This window comes from Tachypleus tridentatus, chromosome 5, assembly GCF_004210375.1.
Source record: "Tachypleus tridentatus isolate NWPU-2018 chromosome 5, ASM421037v1, whole genome shotgun sequence".
Classification (NCBI taxonomy): Eukaryota; Metazoa; Arthropoda; class Merostomata; order Xiphosura; family Limulidae; genus Tachypleus; species Tachypleus tridentatus.
The window spans coordinates 23,330,650-23,354,586 of record NC_134829.1 but is presented as its reverse complement, the minus strand read 5'-3'; the positions used below and the strand labels follow the sequence as shown (position 1 = coordinate 23,354,586).

The following is a 23,937-nucleotide window of genomic DNA, read 5'->3' as shown; positions in this document are numbered from 1 at the left end:
TCTAAATATACCGTATGTTTATGTGAATAAGTCTGATGATAAATATAAAAGAATAAGTCGAAGACACTAGAACTGTAAAAAGATTACATTTAAGCTTGAAGTGAGGATAGCAACAAACAAAGTATTTAACTGCATTATAGTTAACTAGACAAAAAGATTGAAATCTTAGTGTATAGCACCCTAAGTTTCACAACGTTAAATTACGACCGGGTGAAGAATTTCCAAGTTTAAGATGATTGCCAACATTAGAAAATTAAAAAAGTGAAGTTAAAACCTACTGGAAATACGGAAACAAGTTAAAGTCGAGCCAACTTCAAGACATTACTAGTTTCACAAGGCTAAATTACGACCTTCTGAAGGCATTATTGAAGACAAGGTTAAATTACAACCTGAAATGAAAATATGAAAAAAAAGTTGAACGCTTGCAAGAACAAAATATACGTGACACCCGAGTGAATATATCGAAAATTTTAAGCATTTAAATTAAGCCCGAATACGGACAATAACAAATACAAAGAACTTTGGTGAAGTACACAATCCGTGAAGTGTAACATTTTAACAGTGTAATTACGAAAAATTAAAAAATGAATAATAATAATTGAACTCATCAACTGAAGAAATATGCTTTTTGTTCTAAAAAGTGAAACATTTCTAGCTGTTCAATCAACCAAAAAGCGTGACACTTATAAAAATAATTATAACAACGAATCTAAGACTCAGCAGAAAAACTAATGAATTCTAATAATTAATAGATGAGAATTAATATATGAAACTACTAATTATTAAGATATTTAAATAAATATTATAATAAATGTAAATAACTTTAAAAAGTGAAAAATAAATAACACAAGTAAATACTATAGAGAAAAAAAAATCCAGATTTAATTGTAAATAATTTAAAATAAGATAGTTTATAAAAGCTAAGTAGAAGCACAGCAAGACCAGACTTTAAGACGGAACAAGGTTATTTGATTCACCACAGTCATCAGCTAACTTTACACCTAGTTAAAACCCATTTCTTTTTTCCTTCATAAACATGTCAGAAAATGGACGAATTCAGTATATCAGCAGAAACTTTCCTATGAGATTATGAAGTAATTTCATTCATGAACAGGCCTGCACCTGACTTTTTTAGTGCACATATCGAAATTGTGGTTATTAGTTTTTTGTGGGTTTTTTTTTTCAAAGCAGGTATAAGATATTCAGGGCTTTACGTTCCATTGGCATAATACATTTTTCAATTGTAAAAAGTTTACCGATAGGTTAGGGTTTTACAATTCTTTGGTTTGCCCCCCTCTTTGATTTTAGACTCGTCTGGAATTTTGCGCGTGCGCATAATAGTCCTAGAAGTTAAAGTCTTTGCTGCATGTTGCAGTAATACTAGTTGATGAGTTCGTGGTTAGGTTAGTGGTGTGTTCTGGAACTGTGACAACGTTATCTAGAACCTCGGAGATTGTAGACAATTTTGATTGAGTAAGAATGGAAGAACATTACAACAACAATGCCCAAAGTACGGCTGATTATTTAGCTCAACTCTTAAAAGATAAAGCGAGGCTTGCGGCATTTCCAAATTTTTTCACTCACTTAGGAAGACTTTTGGATGAAGGTAAGTTTCTCATATTGATGTAGTGTGTGTGTATGCATGCTTGCTTGTGTTATTGTATATGAATTAAGTACTTGTAAAAATACAACGAATAAAAGTTTACACTTTTATCAACAAATAAATTTTGCAAAGATGCAGAATATAACTGTTTTGTTTTGTCGTAGTTTATGCTACAATCTATGAATACATCAAACTCCTAGTTAATAATGTACATATATTTTAATGAGATCGTTACAAAAAATAAATCGTAAAGTAACAAATTAATCCGTGTTGCTTTTGACTGACCTCTCACTGTTATAAAACGTAGTTTCAGAACAAACCGTTTAAAATAAATAGTATTTTCTTCGAGGTTCACGTAATGCTGGCTCATAATTTATAACAACTTGTGTTATTCTTCCATCTGTTGATCCAGACACTTCTGGAAAGTTTATAACTTGAAAGAGAAGGTAGATCTGCGTGATTAAAATATAAAGCATGACACTTGTATTTGTAAACGTTGTCGTTGTGACGATGCGTTGTAAACCACGTATAAGCAACGTTATTAACTAACGTAGAACATAAATCTAGTGTGTTAGTTATTATAAACACGTAAAATATTTCTATCTGTAACCTTGGCCAAATTCTCGTTGTTTTTTTCTTTTTTAAACCTATATGTAGTAACACGTTTCACTTAATTTCACACCGTATTTATTAGCTTCATTGGGAGTGCGCAGGAATTTAAATTCGATCGTTAGTGGGGGTGGTATTAAACATACACACAGTCTCTTATTCGTTTGTAAATAAACCAACACATGCCATACATCGTATCGTACATACAGGGGCTTACCAAAACGACCGAGTCTGTATATATATATAGTTATCAAGAGGAAGCTGTTTTACCCTTTGTATACTCCTATGGGCCTCCAGTGCTTTACATAACAATCACAACAACCCCCGTGTGGTTTTAAAGCTGAATTTAAAAGGACATCTGCCTTTTGGGTGTGTGTTAGGACGTTTTTCGTTATAAAGTTGTATGTCTCGTATTTTGATCTGACACCTAGAGTAAGCTATTTTCTTTAAACCGTAGTAAATTTTGACTAATTAAAATACCGAATTTATTTCAAAGCGCTCATTCTCAAAGAAATCTGCACGGGTAATAAATAACGTGATATTACGCTTTATAAGCCCGTTAATAATGTACCTTTCCATTAACTTGTCATACCCGAACTCTGTAATCAGTTCCTTATCCCTGCCTGCAAGGTAGGACATTACTCATGGTTTTGTATCGTCGATTTTAAAGGTTAATTGCAACTAGAAAGTCATAAAATGCAGACATTGTTTGGAGTAATTCATGTATGACCGTTAATATCGGGAAACTTAACGTAACCAGAAGTTTCCTAAATGCCCTTTGATGAGTCATTGGTCTTTGAAGATGATAGTTCATGTTCTATACTTCATCAGCATATTGTTTTTGTTTTTGAATTTCGCACAAAGCTACTCGAGGGCTATCTGTGCTAGCCGTCCCTAATTTAGCAGTGTAAAACTAGAGGGAAGGCAGCTAGTCATCACCACCCACCGCCAACTCTTGGGCTACTCTTTTACCAACGAATAGTGGGATTGACCGTCACGTTATAATGTCCCCACGGCTAAAAGGGCAAGCATGTTTGGCGCGACGGGGATGCGAACCCGCGACCCTCAGATTACGAGTCTTGTTTGTTTGTTTGTTTTGGAATTTCGCACAAAGCTACATTACGAGTCTTAACACGCTTGGCCATGCCGGGCCATCATCAGCATATATACTTTAGATTCTATTAGTTTCTATACTTCTGTTGTTCAATTGAACCTGTTTGAAGGTACACTTCCTACCTGATACTGTTGAAAGCTAATTCACAAGTTTCAAGTACATATTGACAGTTCATTCTGTTTCTAACATCATCAGTGATCCTCTTGATGAAGTTGTGGTCGTATTCCTTTATATTTAGAATAATAGAGAGGAACAAAGTTTTGAGAAATATAAAACACAGTGGCCAGTTTGTCAATGTTATATTAAACTAATAGTCAGAAACGTCACTAGTAGCTGGCCCTGTTCTGTTTGACTGTGCACTGAATCACCAGTTGGTGTTTTGAGAAATCTAAATAGAAAACCATGATCGAGATGGCAGTGAAGTACCGAAAACTCTCGCACCTATGAGGCCAGAGGCTTGAATCTTTTGAACATTTAGCGACGCATCTCCTAATAATTATTTATGGAAACGACTGTAAGAAGGGACATAAACACTTTTGAATCCATTTGGATTCGATATCAGTATGTTACAAATATTTCAGGTACACTAAATAAAAGTCAATTCAAATTAACATTTTTAAGTGCAAGTAATGAAATGCTACTCTTTTACCCCAAGATTCTCGGAATTCGTTACGATGGACTCTGTCAGATAATTAATTTAACTGGTTTTGCCAACTTACACTCCACCTAGTGTCTATTAACATAGTGTCTGAAACGTTGAAACTAAGTATTCGTTTACAATGACAGTGCTTAAGATTAGTTTTATTTGCATTGCGATTAAGATTTGAATCTTTCTCGACGGCTTTGCTGGTGTATAATGATTATATGAAAGTTGACGTCTCATCAAAACTTCAGTTTTCGAATTGCGCTATCAATAATGGAAAATTTGTCAATCCCGAAATAATTCTTTCGAGTTTATTAGCTGTAGCCGACCTTATGCAGAGTGTGTTAATTACAACACACTGGAGTGTTTTGAGACTTCAAGCAGACATATTAACATCTAGCACTCAAAAATCAGTATGCTTTAGACGAGTCATCAGAGTTTTGAATCCTTTGTATATATCAACTTCTGATCAGAGTATCCACTCTTAAAAATCACCCCTGGTCATCAGTATCGCTAAATTGTTTTGTTATAAATATTAAAACACTATTTCCTCATTAGGGTATTTTCGCTGTTAACGTTAATTTGGTGGTATGTAGCTCACCTTCTTGCTTACTGCAACACGTGCATTACCGAGGGAATTATGCTTACTAGGTGATGAAAGTAGTGTTTTGAAGGTCTTATGAGAAGCGGTAGCGCTTTACAGTTGTCTGTTTTATAGGCTTTCTAGAATAGTAATCTTCAAAAACTACTTTTTAAACCTTTAAGGAATCTTTTAATCTGTTTCCCAAAAATCACCTGTTCTCGAGAGTTTTTAAATGTTACTTAGAAGACTCAATGAAGTACTTGGAATAATTTAAGGTCCATTGAGGGACTTACCAAAAGTAACTGAAGTATGCAGGTTATGTAAGTCCGTGTATCAAAAGGAACTAATGCTCATACGTTCTGAAGATCCCCGTAAAGAAACCGTTACCTACGCCAAACATGTATGTCGGAAGTTTTGCTTCCTCGGGAGTGTTTTGGAGGAAGCCAAAATACTACATGTAGTTTTGCAGGGCTAGTACCTACTAGCCAGAAGTAAGCAAAATTCGGAAGTTCTTTTTAAATGCAGAAACCCGTCATGCTTATAAATATATATTATGAGTGCGTCGTCACTTCTTAGATTCCTTTGGGTTGAGTCATACTTAATAGTAGAGATCAGCAGGGTTTCCAAGTAATTTACGCGGCGAAAAACTACACTATTCTATCCCTCAAAGAAAAACTAACCACTCATGGTATTGCTTGCGATATATAGTGTACACATATACTAATAATACTCTAAAAAGGTCGCAAACATTTTCGGTATAATAATTTAAAACTTATAAAACGGCACCTTTTTCGTCTACACACCTGTTCATGTCAGCGGGTCCACCCCCTAGACGGCTCTGACAAGATTTCTTCAGGTTACTTTACTGGTCTGTTGGTATCTGTTTTTGGTATTGCGATATTTTTTTTTTATCCTAAATAGTAGATATATCCTGCACGTACTTAAATATTTTCAATTTAGTTAAACCAAACAGGTGACGCTATAAAACAAAACAAAATGTGGGGGATAAACACGCAACAGTTTCTGAAAGGTAAATAATATACAGTTATAACGTATAAAGTGAACAAACAAGAGTATTAAAAGTTGTAAATTTTAAAGTGAAGTAAGGATTCTATTATTATGAAAAGTACTGAAACGGGGAGTGAAACCACAATCACAATTTTATAAGATTTATATCCCTATTTTAGCAGCTTCATACACTTAACTGTAGATCGAAGTAAGAATTGCATTTTATATATGTAATTTTGGTTTTAATAATTGTAAACGTTTTAAGCTATCAGGGATATAGCTATACTGAATGTTTATAGACTTATAAAGACATATAAATACTGAACAAGTAAATGGGGAAACAAATTTTAACGGATAGTAAGTAGGGATCGTCGATTGTTTGTAGAATTGCTATAAATATCTAAAGGAAATTCTGCAATAAAGTGACACTTGTTTGTATTATTGTAACATTTATGTTTTATATATTTCTTTACAGCAATTCTACGAATAACCAATGATCCCTTTTGTTAAAAATTTAATTTTTTTCAGCTTTTTGCATCAGTATATAGAGGGGGACGTTCACATTCTTGTTTATTATTTATAAGAATATTGTTACAAAATAATTGGTGGTAGGTTTAACTGTCATAAACGATGGGCTATCTGCACGGTATCTCCCTATCGTGGGTATCTAACCTGAAACGTTATCGTTTTAAAACCCTTAGCTTTACAGCTGTGTCACTGGAAAGCAAATTGGTTTTTGTTTTGAATTTTGCGCAAAGCGACACAAGGGGTATCTGCGCTAGCCGCCCCTAATTTAACAGCATAAGACTAGAGGGAAGGCAGCTAGTCATCACCACCCACCGCCAACTCTTGGGTTACTCTTTTACCAACTAATAGTGGGATTGACTGTAACATTATAGCGCACTCACGGCTGAAAGGGCAAGCGTGTTTGGTGCGACGGGGATTCGAACCCGTGACACTCGGATTACGAGTCGAGTGCCTTAAATACCTGCCACGCCAAGCCAAGCAAATTGGTGGAAAAGAAATGCCGGTAGATGTCAATTACGTTATTTTCTAGACATAAGAAGTAAAACGTTTATTCAGTCATTACATTTGACGCTAAACTGCGCTAAATTTAAACTAACTTGTATATGGAGAACAATTACCTACCGTTCGATGATAGATGGTTATCTATAACATAATTTCATTCTTTTGAAATATGTAACATTTTTTTTATTTATTGATTCAAGTATATTTTTCTACTAAATATTTCGTGGTTGTTACTTCGTTTTCCAGAACGCTCACGAGTTGTACTAGTTCACCTTTGTAGTTTCAGAAGTTTTGGTTAAAATAACGTTACCTTATTGTTCATGTATACAGGTTGTCAGCATCACCCGCAAATGTTTTTCCGGAACATTCCATGTCATGACCGGCCTGGTTATGAATGAAGTAAATAAATGTAGTGGACACGGTTAGGGTGCTACGTCACGTGGAATGCAGTTAGGCCGCGGATGAGAACGCCGCAGGCTAGACGGGCTCGGCGGCATGTTAGCCCCCTATGGCCCGTTGACTACGAGCGTGTCGCCGCAGCCCCTGAGGCTCAGCTCGCGAGCAGTGAACGACCTCCCAGATACTATTATACATGGTCAGAAGGCTTTGCATTCCCACCTTACCGACCAATTACTGCGGAGATTGGCACCTGAAATTCAAGGGCACCGCCAGTGTTTTTTGTTTTGTTGTTTTTATTATTAAATTGACCGACTTGTTACATTACGTATATACAGTTTTTGCATGTGTATATATCTTTTTATTCTTTTTCTATATGAAAATGCGACGTAAAGTATACAAAACTTATTTTTGCTATTTACAGTTTGATTTTACGATAAACATGATACAGGAACACGTGGAGACAGTCGATGACATATAGAAATTAGGTTTAACTGCATCCAGCCTTTTTTGATGAAAAAAAATGCAACTTTTTAAATTACATGGGCTGCTCTTTATTTAGATTCGAAACTCATAAGAACTACACTTGCCTAAGTATGAATCGGCAATTACGAAACGAAAATAACACTTGCTCAAAATTATTTTTTAAAATGAACTGGGCTAGTCTATAAATAATTTATTACCACATATCTTAATTTGAGGTACTGACTTTAAAAAGACCATAAAAAAAAAGACTGATTACCAGCAACATTTTTTTGTACACCTATTACTCAAGTCTGTCATTATTTTGAAACCGGCAAGAATGTTCGTTAGTTACTGAAAGTTTTATTCGAATATATTGTTAAACGCACGCATTTAGTACGTGCTTATCAATAAACTTACATTCACGATACAGATTCAGTCGACTTGCATATTTAAGAGGACCCTTTATCCATTACCAATACAACTTTACATGTAGAAATTTGAAGGCAGCAAGGAATAACAGAGAACTATAATCGTCAACCCTTGAGCTGTCAAAGTATTTTGGGTGGTTTTGACATTACTAGGCCGTATTTTGACCAATTTACATGTGATATAAGATGATTTTTTTAACATGTTCCAAACAAAAAATATAGACAATCTTGGAACTTGTATTTTATTCAATTAGAGGATTTCGTGAACTATTCATGTGTATGTCAAACTTGTATGGAATTTAGTACAAATACACTTCCTTGTAGGTTTGAAGCCGTAATGTAGACGGTTTTCGACTTTTATATGTTTGTTAGATTTGCTCGCTGTCAAAAGTTACCATGTTGATATTGCGTGGCGGAGACATGTTGAATTAGCCCGCGCATGTAGACATCTTCAATTAAATGGCAAACTCTCTTTAAAGAAATCCTAATGCTTAGACATGTACTACAGAACCTTCCACGGAGAACTACAGTACAGTCAACCCAAATACTTTTTAAAACAATGCACGTGATGCTACCAAACACAAATAAGGCTGCTGATTGGCTGTAACAATAATATTATACTTTTCACTTAACTGTAACGATGTTAAAATTACGCACGCACATCTTCCCCCAAAAAAAAACAACAAACAAACCCCCAAACCAAACCAATTACATTAATAGTTACGGTATCATTTCAGTGTCTTTTCTGGGATGTCATGAATTTGGGTTTCCTTTCAATGATCCGGTACAGAAAGTTGTCCTTACGAAGTAAATGCTGAATCTACAATATAGTCTAGTTTTCATTATTTTATGAGACGAGTGCTTCATTACTAGACCGGTGTAAACTGCGGGGAAGAAATTGTAAGCATCTTCTCCTGAAACGTAGAGGACTATTCTATTTTAACGAGTACGATTAAGATATGTTTAATATTCTACTATAAGCAGTCCTAATGCTTCTCACTTACATGATTTTATGTTCGAAAAGTGGACACAGCTGAAAATAAGGGTTTAAATAATTATTTCCTACCTGTTGCAGAATTAACTCATCATCAGTCATGCATGTTAAAACGAACGTTACTTTCTATGTATATGGAAACCTAAACGAACGAGTTAAGAAATGCAAAATTCGTGAAACTGCAATATATTCAACACGGACGTCAAAACTAGTTGGGGACACTTACCCCCCCCTAATTAAAACTTGTGGTCCTAATATTATTGTTCTACCCCCACACAACCTTTTACTGAATTATGTTGTTTAATTTTGACTTTGCTAACTGAAAGTAACAGACTGCAGTTTTGTGTAAATTATAAACACTTTCTCCATTATTTTTATAATGTGTATTGGCTGTAATTTGAAATACTTTTGTATATTATGATTTCTTAGTACCTAGCAATCAATTTAATTTTGTATGTTTTTTTTTTTTTTTACGCACGATACAGTGTGAAACTGTTGAATAATATTTGATCGTTTTAACTGACATGTTTTGTAGGTTCTGATGCCTTTTGAAATTTAATAGAAAACTATAAGTCTCCTTATAAAGACCATAGTTACTAACAACAAAACACGGCCTATTACTCCAAATAAAAAAAATAAAATTTAAACCAATCTATATGTAGGCTTGTTAAAACAGTTTGTACGTGCCCTGTTAGTTCCAATGAAGTCCAATGAGTATTGGTTTGGTTTGAATCTCGCGCAAAGCTACACGAGGGAAGGCAGCTAGTCGTCACCACCCATTGCCAACTGTTGGGCTACTCTTTTACCAACGGATAGTGGGATTGACCATCACATTATAACATCCCCACGGCTGAAAGGGCTAGCATGTTTGTGACGGGGATTCGAGCCCACAACCCTCGGATTATGAGTCGAATGTCTTAACCACCTGGCCATGCCAAGCCTTTATATGCAGTGATCGGTCGTGTGTTTTTTATTATTAAATAATAAAACTTCTCTGTCATATAATATTTTGAGTTCTCAAAATGAACATAGCGCTAAAGTAACAAATTCGGGGAGGGCTGTGGATGACAAACATAAAATAACAGTAACATTACGTGTAAGAAATAACATTCGGTAGTAAGTTTGTTTTTTTTTATAAATTAAAAGGCTTAAAATTACAATGTAAGCACCAATACCTTACAGTTTTATATATAACTATTTCAACCGGTATGGTTAATGAACTAGCTATACAAGGTTAGTCTCTGATGTCAGATTAGTTCCATTAGAGAAACTGTAAAGAATGGATACAAGATGTTGTTTTCTACTTTGTTGGAATTGTGCTTTGAAAACTCCTTTTGTGGGATCTAACTTCTAAGTTTTTGTAAAATAAAAAATCGGCGAGTTCTTAAATGGTACTGCTAAAGAGGATCCACACAAAGAATGTGGATATGTTATATCTAAAACTATCAAAGGTTAATATACGCGCTTTACACTGTTGTTCCTTTTATTTCACTCGGTTATTTTATTCGAAAACAAATGCAACATGTTAAATTATTTTTTTATTTTTCAGTAATAATTAATTGCTGTTTAAATGGCTTATTAGATCTATTAAATACCACAAAATACGAGTAAACTAATTATGTTTGTAACGAGACTTGTGAATCGGATAGAAATATTTCTCCAATTGCATGTGGAGGAGACTGCCACCTGCTCGCTTACCTCCAGTAATGGCGTTCTGTCGCAGCACGTTTGTCATTGCGCGGTTCGGAGAACGAGGCGCCTTCATTAATTGATTTTAAGTAGCATCTGTCCTTTCAACTTTTAAAAAGACAAGTGAAATTTAATAAAACCACATTCTTTCAATTTTCTAATTTACTTTTGTTATACATCAAATATCATGTGTTATGCACATGATATTCGCTCACATTTTGAAACTTCCTGTCCAATGTTTATAAAGAGGTTGGAAGGGGAGGGCGGGGCATACATTTTAGGATTTTGCATTCTCAGAGATGCATTTTAGTGCGGTTCTGGTTTGGATTTATTTCATGGCTTATACATCAATTGATTGTTACATTTTCTCTTGTGTTTAGTAAGTGAAAACAATATTCAGAATTCTATATTTGTAGACCTTTTATTAGTTGTGCATTCTTATTGTTTTATTTTGTTAAGAAACGATCATCATTAAAGGGGGTAATCCTGAATACTGATATGTCTATAGCATTTTCTAACGACCTGTACGGTAGAGAACTGAAAAATATTTGGACTCGAATACCCATGACTTTTGATACGAAATTATTCCCAAATTTATTCAACCTGGATACAACCGCAACGACAGACTGCTTGTGCATGCAAGATTCGTGATGGGTTGTACATGTGCGAATTTGACATCTGGGATTCATCGCTTAGACAAGTTAGCTCACCCAAGAGTAAATCAATAGTAGCTGTCTGACCGTAGTATCGCTTCATCAAAGTTATGTTGATAGGTTAGTAATAAACTGTTGTCATGATTGTTAACTTTATCACTAGCATAATGTGTGTGGTGCAGTTACGGCTGAAAATGATTGTATTTCGTGCCAAAGTACCTGCCATTTATCAATTTGAAATAAGTCGTGTGTATAGCGTGAGAATTAATTATACAGCAATGAATGTGACATGAAGATGGGCATTTTCGAAACTTTGGAAACGTTTTCTGAAAGTATGAAATAATATTAAACGAAATTTAATGTATTATTCAAACTTAAATAGTATAACGCCCTCTATATTAATATTACGCACGTGAGTTAATACAGAAGCTTAATAAAATAAGATTTAAAAATTTAGGCTTCACCTACCACCGACAAGTTTCTTTCCGAGTTATTTATTGAATTTAAACAATCTGTTGACAAGCAAGGAACGAATATGAAATCGGAAGTTTCGAGCACAGATCTTCCCTGTAACTCGTTAATACTGATGTAACCTTTTTCTATTATTGATCGAGTTTTGTTTTAATTATTCGGGACAAAGATTAATAAACTCCAGTCCGCGTATCGATAAGTCTTTTATTCAAACTACTCATTTAGCTTAAGTCGACAGAAGTAATTTTTGAGAAAACTACGTCTAACTAATTACATTTCATACTAATTTCTTTTTCTTCCCACAATACAACAGTTTTCACCTGCTGAATAACTGACTACTGACTGATGTGACAGACTAAATCATCTACTGGTTATTCATTATCTGATCAACAAATTACCTCTTTTCATATGTTTATCAAAACACTTAGTTCTAGACATGAAGGGACACGCCCATCGTATTAAGTTAATTATAACTCTGGATTACAGAACAATATCGACTTTTTAGACTGAGAGAAAACAAAAAGACATGAACATTGCTTATAACAATATATATAAACATTTTATCGAGGAAAAATTATTTATTGTTGACTTTCCAGGTTTTTCTTCAGAGTAATGTTAAAAAAAAACTGCTCATTATTTCTCTGTTCAAGAAATGTAATACATCAATATTTTAAGTATTATTTCTGATCTGGACTGACTGAAATCAAGTATTAAAACTCGTATCTTGTCTTTAATAACATGCAACTGCCGTGAAGCTTTAATAGTGAAGTGTATACACAATGTTAAGATAAATAAAGGGAAATAAAGATAAGTATATTAACTGTATTGTATTTTTTGTTTTGGCTGTGTATGTTTGGTAGGGAAACCTAGTAATCTGTTTATTTATATATTTTATTACGAACCAGTAAGTTTTTAGAAAGTTCGGGATATTTGTTTGAATTCGTCCGTCTCTATGAAGATGGATCAATGTTAAACCATCTTATAAGAACGTTATTTTACGTTAAAACCGGGCATAGGCAGAGTAGCCAATTCTCTAGGGCAGTAAATATAAAGGTGGCTGCAAATTTAAAAAAACATCGAACAAAGATTTCATTTCTGGAGCGATTACTTCGAGACATGAGAGACAAAAGCAAATCTACCTAGAGCTGTACTACACTTTACTCAGGTCCTGGTTGAGCCATCAAAAATACGTACATTGAAGTGAAATTTGGAGAAAATATAATTTTCTAGTTGTTTAAATAAGTACTTTCTAATTTCTCATTTCGTCTCGAAAAGTGTTGCACTTTCTTTGTAAATATTAAATTTCTGAAAACAAAATTCTGGAAATCTACTATTCCAATGGATGGAATGTATTATTTTACAATGGAATTTGTTATTCGTCTTACAAAACATAATAGAAGTGAATTAACGAGGTATTTCACCCTGTTAGATACTGAAGTAAGAGAAAACGTTTTCTGTCGAAAGTTATCTCCGAGAAGGTAGATATAAGTAAACAATGAAATTTGAAATTTATCAGGTAGAAATAAACATGATTTGTTCATATTTTAATTGCAGAAATAACAAAAGTAAGAAACTCTTTGTTTCAAATCAACGGAACTAAAAAAGAACCGCTGATTTTGCCAGAGCCTGTCGGTGAACACGTTACAATTCAGGAGAAAGTGTACGTACCCGTAAAGGACTATCCTGATGTAAGTGGAACTCCCAGTTTTTAAATTACTTTATTATACATTTTTCTTTTTTAAAGACAAAGTTATACAAGACATCGATAGTTGTATTTGTAAATAAACTAGTAAGAAATCTAGCAATTATCATGTATTTCTTAAGGAGAATGCTATTCTAAGATAAAAGTGTAACTGTTTTTACAGATGTGAAATTAAACGTGCCATCTCCCAACGCTTTTATCATGAGTGTTTATTTTTTACTAAAGTTGCTAGAATTTTTATTTAACTGTGTTATTACACACAGCATAATTGTAAACACTACTCTTTCATACACCAATAACATGTATGGAAGCTTTTTTTTTATTTTTAAATTAAATTTTGACCTTTCAACTCAACATAATTCTTGATGACGAGAAACCCACTTGAAATAAAAATGCATCTCAGAATGGCTGGTATGGGTATTAACACTTATTGGTAAGGTGAGAACAACGTATCGACTTTCCTAGGTTATCTTCAGGTTAACCTTAACCCATACCAGCCGTTCTGAAATACAACTTAACATTTAAAATAAAAAAAAACTATTTTAGGCGCACTCTTGCTAAATAAAACCGCTTCACATGTTTCGATTCTGTTACTTCTAGATTTAGGTACTTTGACGTCAATACTGGCATCTACTAACAGATAATATTATGTATGCCAGAGACTTTAAATTATTGCGAACTTAGTCGGCACTTTCTAAGTGCCAAGTAACCGATATCACAGCTGAAATGAACTAGCAAGTGACTGATGCGTGTTATGGCTGTTATTGTGGGTCTCGGCGAGATACGGTGCTGTCAAAGTTACTCTTACGAAAAATGACCGTATTGGTTGAGGTGAGCATCATCCAAAACTACTTTCAAGACAAACACTAATCTGTGCAGATGTGAGCAAGAAAAATGAAGTTGTCATAAACAGTGGACGGCGTTTATTCTTAATTAATTATTTTTAATGTTGTGAATGTTGAAAAATACAAATAGGAAGAACCGATTCTTAGTTGTGTTAATAAACAGGTGAGTGCAGGAAGGGTTCATGCGTAGGTTTGTGGGGTAATGAATAGATACAGGCATGAATGAGTTGAAAGCATTATGACACTATGTAAGTTAATTCTGGTGCTAGATGTATTAGAAGTCACTGAAGTATCACAAATTAAAGGGTTACTTGGTACCCTAATCAACTGCACATTTTTATATATAGTATATTCTAAATGTTTAACATATTAGAAATATTAAACATTTTCTATAATTATAACCTAAATAAATTTAATCTAGAAAAATGCTGTTACTCGTACCTAAGTTATAAAACGTACAAGGCTGTTAGTTACAAACATTACACTATGTAGCACAAATTTTGTTCCTGGATAGTATGTTATTTCATAATTGCCTATGTTGTAAAAGTACAGAAAATGGCCATTATTCCCTTCAAACTTTGCTTTTGTGACCTGGATAATTAAATTTAGAAATTAACCTATTTTTTATGTAAAAACGGGCAGATTTGCACATTTTCATTTACATAAGGTCTGAATAAAACGACATATGAATCAAGATTTACATGTATTTATACTAAAGTTATACAAAATGAACAAAATGTTTAGAATTGAGTAGTTTTTAGAGATTTGCGACTGTAATGTAAATCATTTTCATGTATCAGCCTCCAAATATAGTCTCCAATCATGTTTTCGTTATACGCTCCCATGTCACAAAAGGAACGTTTGAAGAAAAAAAATAGGCCTTTTCCTATTTACTTTAGGCATAAGCAATTGGGAAATAACACTTTCTGCCCAGGAACAAGAAAAAGTGAAAATTTGTTACATAGTGTAATTGATAAAGGTTGTGAAAACAAAACATTTAAAACGAAGTAAATGACCTTAGAGCAAATAAAAATTAAATTGGATCACTACGTAACTGACCTTGTCATGGTTATCCGCCTAGTTTGTTTTTCTACAGTGGGATCACTCCATTTTAGGTACGTTTAAAGAAAGATTTTTGTTTCTTAGTAATTATTCAGTAGGTGTTTCTTTGCACTTTCAAACGTAAAATTAAACGACTTCCAATCAAATGCCTTAACACCAACAGACAAACTTTTTTTTCTGCTACAATCTGTTCGCGTATTCAAGTTAAATTCTACAGATACTTTAGGATTATAATGAAGTACATTAGTTTGGAACGAGAATTACTAAAACTTTTAAGAAGTTTATTAAGTAATCAAATATTCAAAACTAGGGTATTTATCTACTACGCTTATACAAGTTATAAGAATTTCTGAAGAAAACTAATATGTATATAACCACTCTAGATATAGTAGATACCGTGTGTACGAGACCTTCCGCCAAACACTAAACTCTTGCACTAACGATTTTTTCACAGTGAAAACTAATAAAATGACTGTTCTGTTAGAATACGGTTAATTTTTAATATGTAAAATAAGAAAATGACTGTACTAATTTACTTAATATTGTTCACACAATAACTGTCGTTCATGAAAATTAAGGACATGAACAATGCTTAGACCGGTCTGTCATACCCCATACGTACTGAAGAGCCTTGGTATTTGCGAAAGGTCTGGTCGGCAGCGGATATGACAGATGCGGCGTGGTTAGCATAAGATATGCTATTCTTTGTTCTCGCACACACGTGTACCCCTCGCAAGTATAGCGGTAAGTCTACAGATTTACAACGTTAAAATCAGGGGTTCGATTTCACTCGGTGGGCTCAGCAAATAGCCCAATGTGGCTTTTATAAGAACACAAACGCGCGCGCGTTCTTAGAATCCATTTATTTTGACTATTTAACACGAGCTCTGAACTTTAAACATGCAAATAATTTTTCGATTTACACTCAACTTTACAACGCTTCCTTTTTGACTGATTTATTTGCAACTGTTTTTTTTTTAATATCAAACAAACCTTTAGCACCTAAACACTGAGAATACAAAAAATCAACTCCTGTTTTATAATATAACCCGTTTTAACCATACACTTGACAGGTTTATATCCTTAGTTTTTTTAATGTTCTTAACGCATACATTTAGATTTCGTATATATTATACGGATGCATTAATTAGTTAAATAAGAATATTAGTAACTATTATATATTCTACTGAAGTTGAACTAAACGTTTAAATATCTTATATCAAAACTTATTAGAATTCAGAGAAATTGGTTCTGCTACTATTTTTTTACACATCCATAATTTTTTCCACAAATTTATTGACTTTAATCAGTTAACTTTCTATATATTGTATTTATAATTTTACAATTATATAATTACTATACATGTTGTAATAATCTTGAATGCATTAAGTCAAATTCCAATTTGAGATGTACACACTTGTTGAGACTTAATTTTGTTATTTTGCTTGGAGCATTTATTTTATTTTTATCTTATTTTGTTGGAAATACATTCAATTATTCTGAGCGCCCTATCGTTAGATGACCATAGTTTTCTGTTGAAATTATTCTTATTAAAACAAACAAAAACCCCCTATGTGTGGATTCCTGTACATGGTGAGGGGACCTCCCAGGGAAGGTTTTGTTCTTTCAGTTTACCTCCTCTGGGATCTAAACATCCACCCACGTGTTTGCCGTGCGTGGCGACCCATGAAGGGGAGGAGAGGATCCTGGTGGTTGAGGGGTTCAACCCTAACACACCACTTTGGCCTCGAATACCTGTAGACGGGCGGCCTTTGGGTGGCCCCCCCTTGGGTCAATCGGCTGGTCCACTTGGGCTAGAGTCAACCAAGTACCAGTGTTGGAAGTTCTCAACGGGTGTTGTGGACATTGTGCCTGATGCTGGTGTTTGGGTTTTGTGCTCACGAAACCCTGGCGTTGCTGCATTGTCCTTGCGTGACTTTGTAGTGTCCCCTTGTAGAGCTCCATGGTGGGTGGGGTCAGTGGGTACCGAAATTTTTTTCTTTTTCCTATGGATCCTCTAAAAAATTTAAATAAAATTGTAAAAAAACAGTCAATGGGTAAGCGACCACGTCTTGAATACACAGAACAGCAATCTTCAACATCAGTAACACACGTACCTCATTTTCTTATATTACATTCTCTTTCGGAAAAACCTTTAGGGCAAATGTCCCCTTTTTTTATTCAAAAGGGACTAGAGGGACTTGCTGGCTCTCCAAAATCAGTAAAGAAACTTCGATCTGGTGACATATTGGTTGAAACATCCACATCTCAACACAGTGAACTCCTCTTGAATTCAAAGGCAAGTGGGAATATACCTATTGAGGTTACACCCCATGCTACCTTGAATTCTTCACGAGGAGTTATTGTTGAAAGGGATTTGAAGAACGTTCCCGAGTCAGAGATTCTCGCTGGTCTCTCCACTCAAGGAGTTTCTGCAATGAGGCGCATCTCCACTCGCAAAGATGGAATTACACTGCCAACAAATACCCTCGTTTTAACATTTACTTCACCACGTGCACCTGCCACCATCAAGGCAGGTTATCTCATTTGCAGGGTTCGGCCATACATACCAAACCCTCTTCGATGTTTCCAATGTCAGAGATTCGGCCACTCAAAGACATCATGTCGTGGTTCCCTGACATGTGCTCGTTGTGGAGGCAAGGACCACGATGCCTATGACTGTGACATGAACCCACATTGCGTAAACTGCAATGGTTCTCACCCCTCTTACTTTCATTCTTGCCCAAAATGGTTGGAGGAAAAAGAGGTGCAGCGTTTGAAAACGACACATAACATTAGTTATCCTGAGGCTCGGAAATTGCTGTCCACAACTCCATCTCGGACATATGCTGCTGCACTTCATTCCACAACTACAGTGGGAGTGCAGACAGATCTCTCTGTGCCTCCAAGAGAATCGTTTTCAAAACAAATGAAAATCCTTTTGACCTCCGTGGTTAAAAAGGTTGATGAATCGACTTCCACACCTATCTCTGTTCCTCCCATACCTTCCAACAAACCTCAAGATCCACGTCCTTCAGTTTCAAATACAGGCATTTCTTCTGATACATCTTTTTCTCCCACCACAAGAGACAAAACAATTATTCGTTCGCGTCCTCAGTCACTAGATTCCCCTTCCAATAACAAACACCTGCCCACCCGACACAGAGCAGGATCCATGGAGGTTGATAGACCTCCTCCGACTAAAGACAGTAAAGAAAAAAGACGTGGTCGTAAACCGAAGGGTTCTCCAGCCACTTCACCTACCCGTTCTTAAAAATGGCCACCTTGATACAATGGAACTGTCGAGATTTACGTTCTAATCTGGATGATATCAAAACGCTGATTGCTTCCTACCATCCTGTTTGTCTTTCTTTACAAAAAACATTTCTCAAAACTGCTGATACTGTCTCCATTCGGCAGTTTTCTCTGTACAGAAATGACAGGTTGTGTGATGGTCGAGTACATGGAGGGGTGGCACTGTTGGTTGATCAACACGTGCTCACCCTGTCTTTGTCACTCAACACACCCTTGGAGGCTGTAGCCATCCGTGTTTTCTTGGGTCATCACTGTTTGTTCTCTGTACCTGTCCCCTGGAAAGACATGTGATCAATCAGATCTTGATGCTCTCGTTGAACAATTGCCATCTCCATTTCTAATCCTAGGGGATTTTAATGGACATCATCCCCTCTGGGGAAGTGCTATTATTGATGGGAGGGGCCGATCTGTAGAGCGGATGTTCTCTGATCACAATCTTTCTCTTTTCAATACTGGTTCTTCCACTTACTTTCATGCACCTAGTCAGTCCTTTACCGCTATTGATCTCTCAGTTTGCTTCCCTTCATTATTCTTCCATTTTCCATGGAGGGTTGACAGTAATCCACTAGGCAGTGATCATTTTCCGATCCTTTTGAGAGAGACTGGCCGTGGTCGATGCCACCCTACCCGCGTGCCCCGGTGGAAGCTGGATCAGGCAGACTGGTCCACTTTCACTGCTCTCACAGAACTTGATCCTGCCATCGTAAATCAGCCATCAATAGACGACTGTGTAGCAGCGGTAACTGACTGTATTACACATGCAGCTGCTCAGTGTATTCCTAAAACCTCGACACGTTTTCCATGATATCCTCGTCCGTGGTGGAATCCTGCTTGCCACTTAGCACGGAAGGCTCAAAAGCGGGCCTGGGATACTTTTCGTAGATATCCCACACTTTCAAACCGGGTTGCTTTCCAACGGGCCCGAGCACATGCTAGGTGGGTAAGACGTCACAGCCAGAAGGAATCTTGGATTAAGTTCACAACCAGTATATCTTCTACCACCAGTTCCAAGATCATATGGGACAGGATTCGAAAGGTTAATGGACACTACAATTCTATCCCCCTCTCGATCTTACTCTCTGATGGTCAGGAGGTGACTGATGTTCGGAACATCGCTAACCCTCTAGGTGAAAGCTTTTGCCGAGTATCTAGCACTTCTGCTTGTTCCTCCACCTTCCTGGCCATCAAGACTCGGGCAGAGCGATCACCTCTTTCCTTTCGAACTGACTGTTTCTTTGACTATAATTGTCCCTTTACCCTGGTGGAACTAAAAATGGCCCTTCATCGGTCTGCCAGTACGTCTGTTGGACCTGATGATATTCATTATGACATGCTGCACCATCTATCTCCTGCTTCTCTTGATGTCCTTCTGATTGTTTTCAACCGGATCTGGCAGGAAAATGTTTTTCCTGATGCCTGGCGCCAGGCTATTATTTTACCTTTCTCTAAGCCAGGGAAAGATCCCAAGATTCCTTCAAACTACCGTCCAATTGCTTTGACGAGCTGTCTCTGTAAGACATTAGAAAGGATGGTTAATGCTCGTCTTGTTTGGTTCCTTGAATCAAACAACCTCCTCTCGCCCACCCACTGTGGGTTCCGTCGACAGCACTCCACCACAGACCACCTAATTCGTCTTGAAACATCTATCAGAGAAGCCTTTCTTAACCGCCAACATCTTGTATCAATATTCTTTGACATAGAGAAGGCTTATGACACAACATGGAGGTATGGCGTTTTGCGAGACCTCCATACATATGGGTTACGTGGCCATCTACCCATGTTTATTAAAAAAATTTTAATGGACAGGAGATTCCAAGTTCGTGTGACGTCGACACTTTCCCGTTCTTTTGTACAGGAACTTGGAGTCCCTCAAGGCTGTGTATTGAGTGTTACACTCTTCAGTATAAAGATAAATGCCATCACTGAACAACTCCCTCTCACTGTTGCGAATGGGCTGTATGTCGACGACTTTCACATCTCATGTCAGTCATCAAATATGAGATATATTGAGCGGCAACTACAATCATGTCAGTCATCAAATATGAGATATATTGAGCGGCAACTACAAACCGCCCTCAATTGTGTACGGAAGTGGACTCTGGCGAACGGCTTTAATTTCTCTCTCTCCAAAACTGTATGCCTGCACTTTTGCCCTCGACGGGGTATTCACCCTGATCCTGAACTTCATATCGGTGAAGTTTTGCTGCCAGTGGTCCCGGAGACCAAGTTCTTGGGGCTTATCTTTGATCGTAAACTGACCTTTATACCACACTTAAAGCAGCTTCGGGTCAAATGCACAAGAGCACTGAACATCCTCCGTGTTCTCTCTTCTACCAGTTGGGGGGGGCAGATCGCTGTTCAATGTTAAAGGTATATCGTGCTCTTATTAGATCGAAACTCGATTATGGATCAATGGTCTATGGCTCTGCCAGACCCTCGGCCTTAAAGATGCTGGACCCCGTTCATCACCAAGGACTTCGACTCTGCACTGGGGCTTTCCGTACCTCTCCAGTTCAAAGTATATACATTGAATCTCATGAACCTTCTCTACACCTTCGCCGTTTGCAAATATCTTTACAATATACTTCGAAACTTCATTCCTTACCAAAGCATCCCACCTGGAAATGTGTTTTCCTTCCTCGGTGGGCAGTACTTTTTCAGAACAGACGATCTGTCATTGCTCCGTTTGGCCTTCGCATCCGGGAGCAATTGGATGAATTGGGTCTGTCCTTGGATAACATTGCAGATTCCACAGGTCAGCCCATCCCACCATGGCTTATTACAGCCCCCAAATGTGACCTTTCTTTCAGTCACCTAAAAAGGCAGATACTCCAGATTGGAAGTACCGTCTTTTATTCAATGAATATCTTTCAAACAATCATTCAGTTCCCATTTATACAGATGGTTCCAAATCAGGTAATTTAGTGGGCTCTGCTATCGTTTGCTATGGGTCAGTAGTTGCGCGCAGAATCCCTTCTACAGCTTCTGTGTTCACTGCTGAACTGTATGCCATATCTCTTGCCCTGGATCATATTGCAGCTGAGCAGTACTCCAACTGCACTATTTATACTGATTCGCTTAGTTCTATACTTGCCTTGGAATCGCTACACGTTAGCTCACATCCTATTCTCGCTGATATTCGAAACCGACTGGCCCATTTCTCATTAGCAGCTACTTCAATCCAGTTTTTCTGGATACCAGGCCATGTTGGTATTCGCGGGAATGTGCTTGCAGACATGGCAGCTAAATATGTCTGCTTCAGCACCATCACTCCTATGCCTATTCCGTACATGGACTATGGTGTTGTCTTCAAGGCTCGGCTCCGTGCCAGCTGGCAGTCCACTTGGAATGAGCAACGTGACAACAAACTTTTTCAAATCAAACCCAAAATTGGACTTTGGCCATCTAGCTTCCGTAAAGTTCGGAAGGAGGAAGTTGTTCTCACTAGGCTACGCATTGGTCACAGTTTTTTAACTCATCATTTTCTTTTATCTGGAACTGCTGCACCAATGTGTAGTTTGTGTAACACTCAAATCACTATCAGCCATGTTTTACTTTCTTGCCATCGTTACAATTCTCAACGACGGCAATATTTTAAACATATTTTTTCCCAGGGTCAATCTGTAACATTGGACAGAGTTATTGGTGATGGTGACTCTGTCCACCTTGATAATGTTTTTAATTTTTTAATGGCCATTAACCTTTTTAATCTCATTTAAGTGTTGCATATTTATTCATTACACCTTCTTAATTGTGGTTCCTTTTTTACAGTTTTAATCTCTCTCCTTCAATTTGACATTGGACAATGGCCAGAACATTAAATAACTCGACACCAGGACTGGAAAGGCCAACTTCAGGTGACTAACGCTCCTGTTTGAACTATCCGTTTGAACTACTCGTTAGTCATCCTGGCTGGAGACCAACTTCAGGTGTGGTATTATACTTACCTTTGCTGCATATCATTTCACACTTTTACTACTTAACATTGGTTTTAGTACTGGCCATTTTGCTTTTATCTTCAATATTGACTCATAACCCGGACCAGGACTGGAAAGACCAACTTCAGGTGATTGACGGTGGTTCTTGAACTTACCTGTTAGTCTTCCTGGCGGGTTATGATCATTACCTTTTTGCTAGAGTAAATACCTTACAACTTCTTATACTCTGCCTTCTATCTTAACATTGTAGACAAGGTGTCAATATTGGTTTTATACTTTTTTGTTTTACCTTCATTTCCATTTATGTCTATTACTACATTTATTTATTTATTTTTATTTTTCTTTACATTTTTACCGAATGTCTGGCGCAGATAGCCTCGCTGCTTTGTGCCATAAAACACTAAATCAATCAATCAATCTATGGCTGTGCCAGAATGACGACCTTAAAGATGCTGGACCCCATTCTTCATCAAGGACTTCGGATCTGCTCTGGGGCTTTCTGCACCTCTCCAGTTCAGCTTATACATAGTCTCATGAACCTTCTTTGCACCTGCGTCATTTGCAACTGTCTGTACTATGTGCTTCGAAATTTCGTTCCTTACCAAAGCATTCCACGTGGGGTTGTTTTCCTTCCTCAGTGGATCATACTTTTTCAGAACAGAAGATCTACCATTGCTCTTTTGGCCTTTATCCAGGTGCAGTTTGATAAATTGGATCTGTCCTTGGATAACATCGTTGCATCTACTTGTTAGCCCATCCCACTATAGCTTCTTATAGCCCCCAAATATGACCTATCTTTATGTCATCTGAGAAAGCAGACACTTCTGATTGGAAATACTGTCTGTTATTTGCTGAACGTCTTTCAAACCATCTTTCCATTCCTATTTATACAGATGATTCGAAATCAGGTGACTGTGTGGGTTCTGCCATTGTTTGTTACGGTTCGGTGGTTGCTCGCAGAATCCCCTCTTCAGCTTTTGTGTTCACTGCTAAACTGTACACCATTTCTCTTGCCCTGGATCGCATAGAAGCTAAGCAGTACTCAAACTGCACTATTTATACTGACTTGCCTAGTTCTCTACTGGCCCTGGAATAACTTCACATTAGTTCACACCATCTTCTCAATGATACTCAAAACCGACTAACCCATTTCTTTTACATCTACTTTTATCTGGATACTGGCCCACGTTTTTATTCGCGAGAATGGACTCGCCGACATAGCAGCTCTGGTACTATCACCGCTGTGCCTGTTCCATACATGGACTATCGTCATGTATTCAAGGTCGGCTCTGTGTTAGCTAGCAGTCGACTTGGAGTGAGCAACGCGAAAACAAGCTTTTCCAAATAAAACCCTATATTGGACTTTGGCCGTCTTCTTTCCGTAAGGATC

General features: G+C 36.8%; 1 protein-coding gene across 3 annotated transcripts in view; it reads left to right on the top strand.

Annotated features, from left to right (window-relative positions):
- Positions 1-1,319: 1,319 nt before the first annotated feature.
- LOC143250712 (protein held out wings-like) overlaps positions 1,320-23,937 on the top strand; it is a 36,453-nt gene continuing 13,835 nt past the window's right edge. Inside the window, exons 1-2 of one of the 3 annotated variants that reach the window (XM_076501632.1) lie at positions 1,320-1,606; positions 13,240-13,373. In XM_076501632.1, coding sequence (XP_076357747.1) covers positions 1,480-1,606; positions 13,240-13,373 — 261 coding nt within the window. In that variant the 5' untranslated portion in view covers positions 1,320-1,479. Of the gene's footprint in view, positions 1,607-11,309; positions 11,335-13,239; positions 13,374-23,937 lie in introns of those variants that run through there. The other 2 variants (XM_076501631.1, XM_076501633.1) reach the window with 2 other exon arrangements.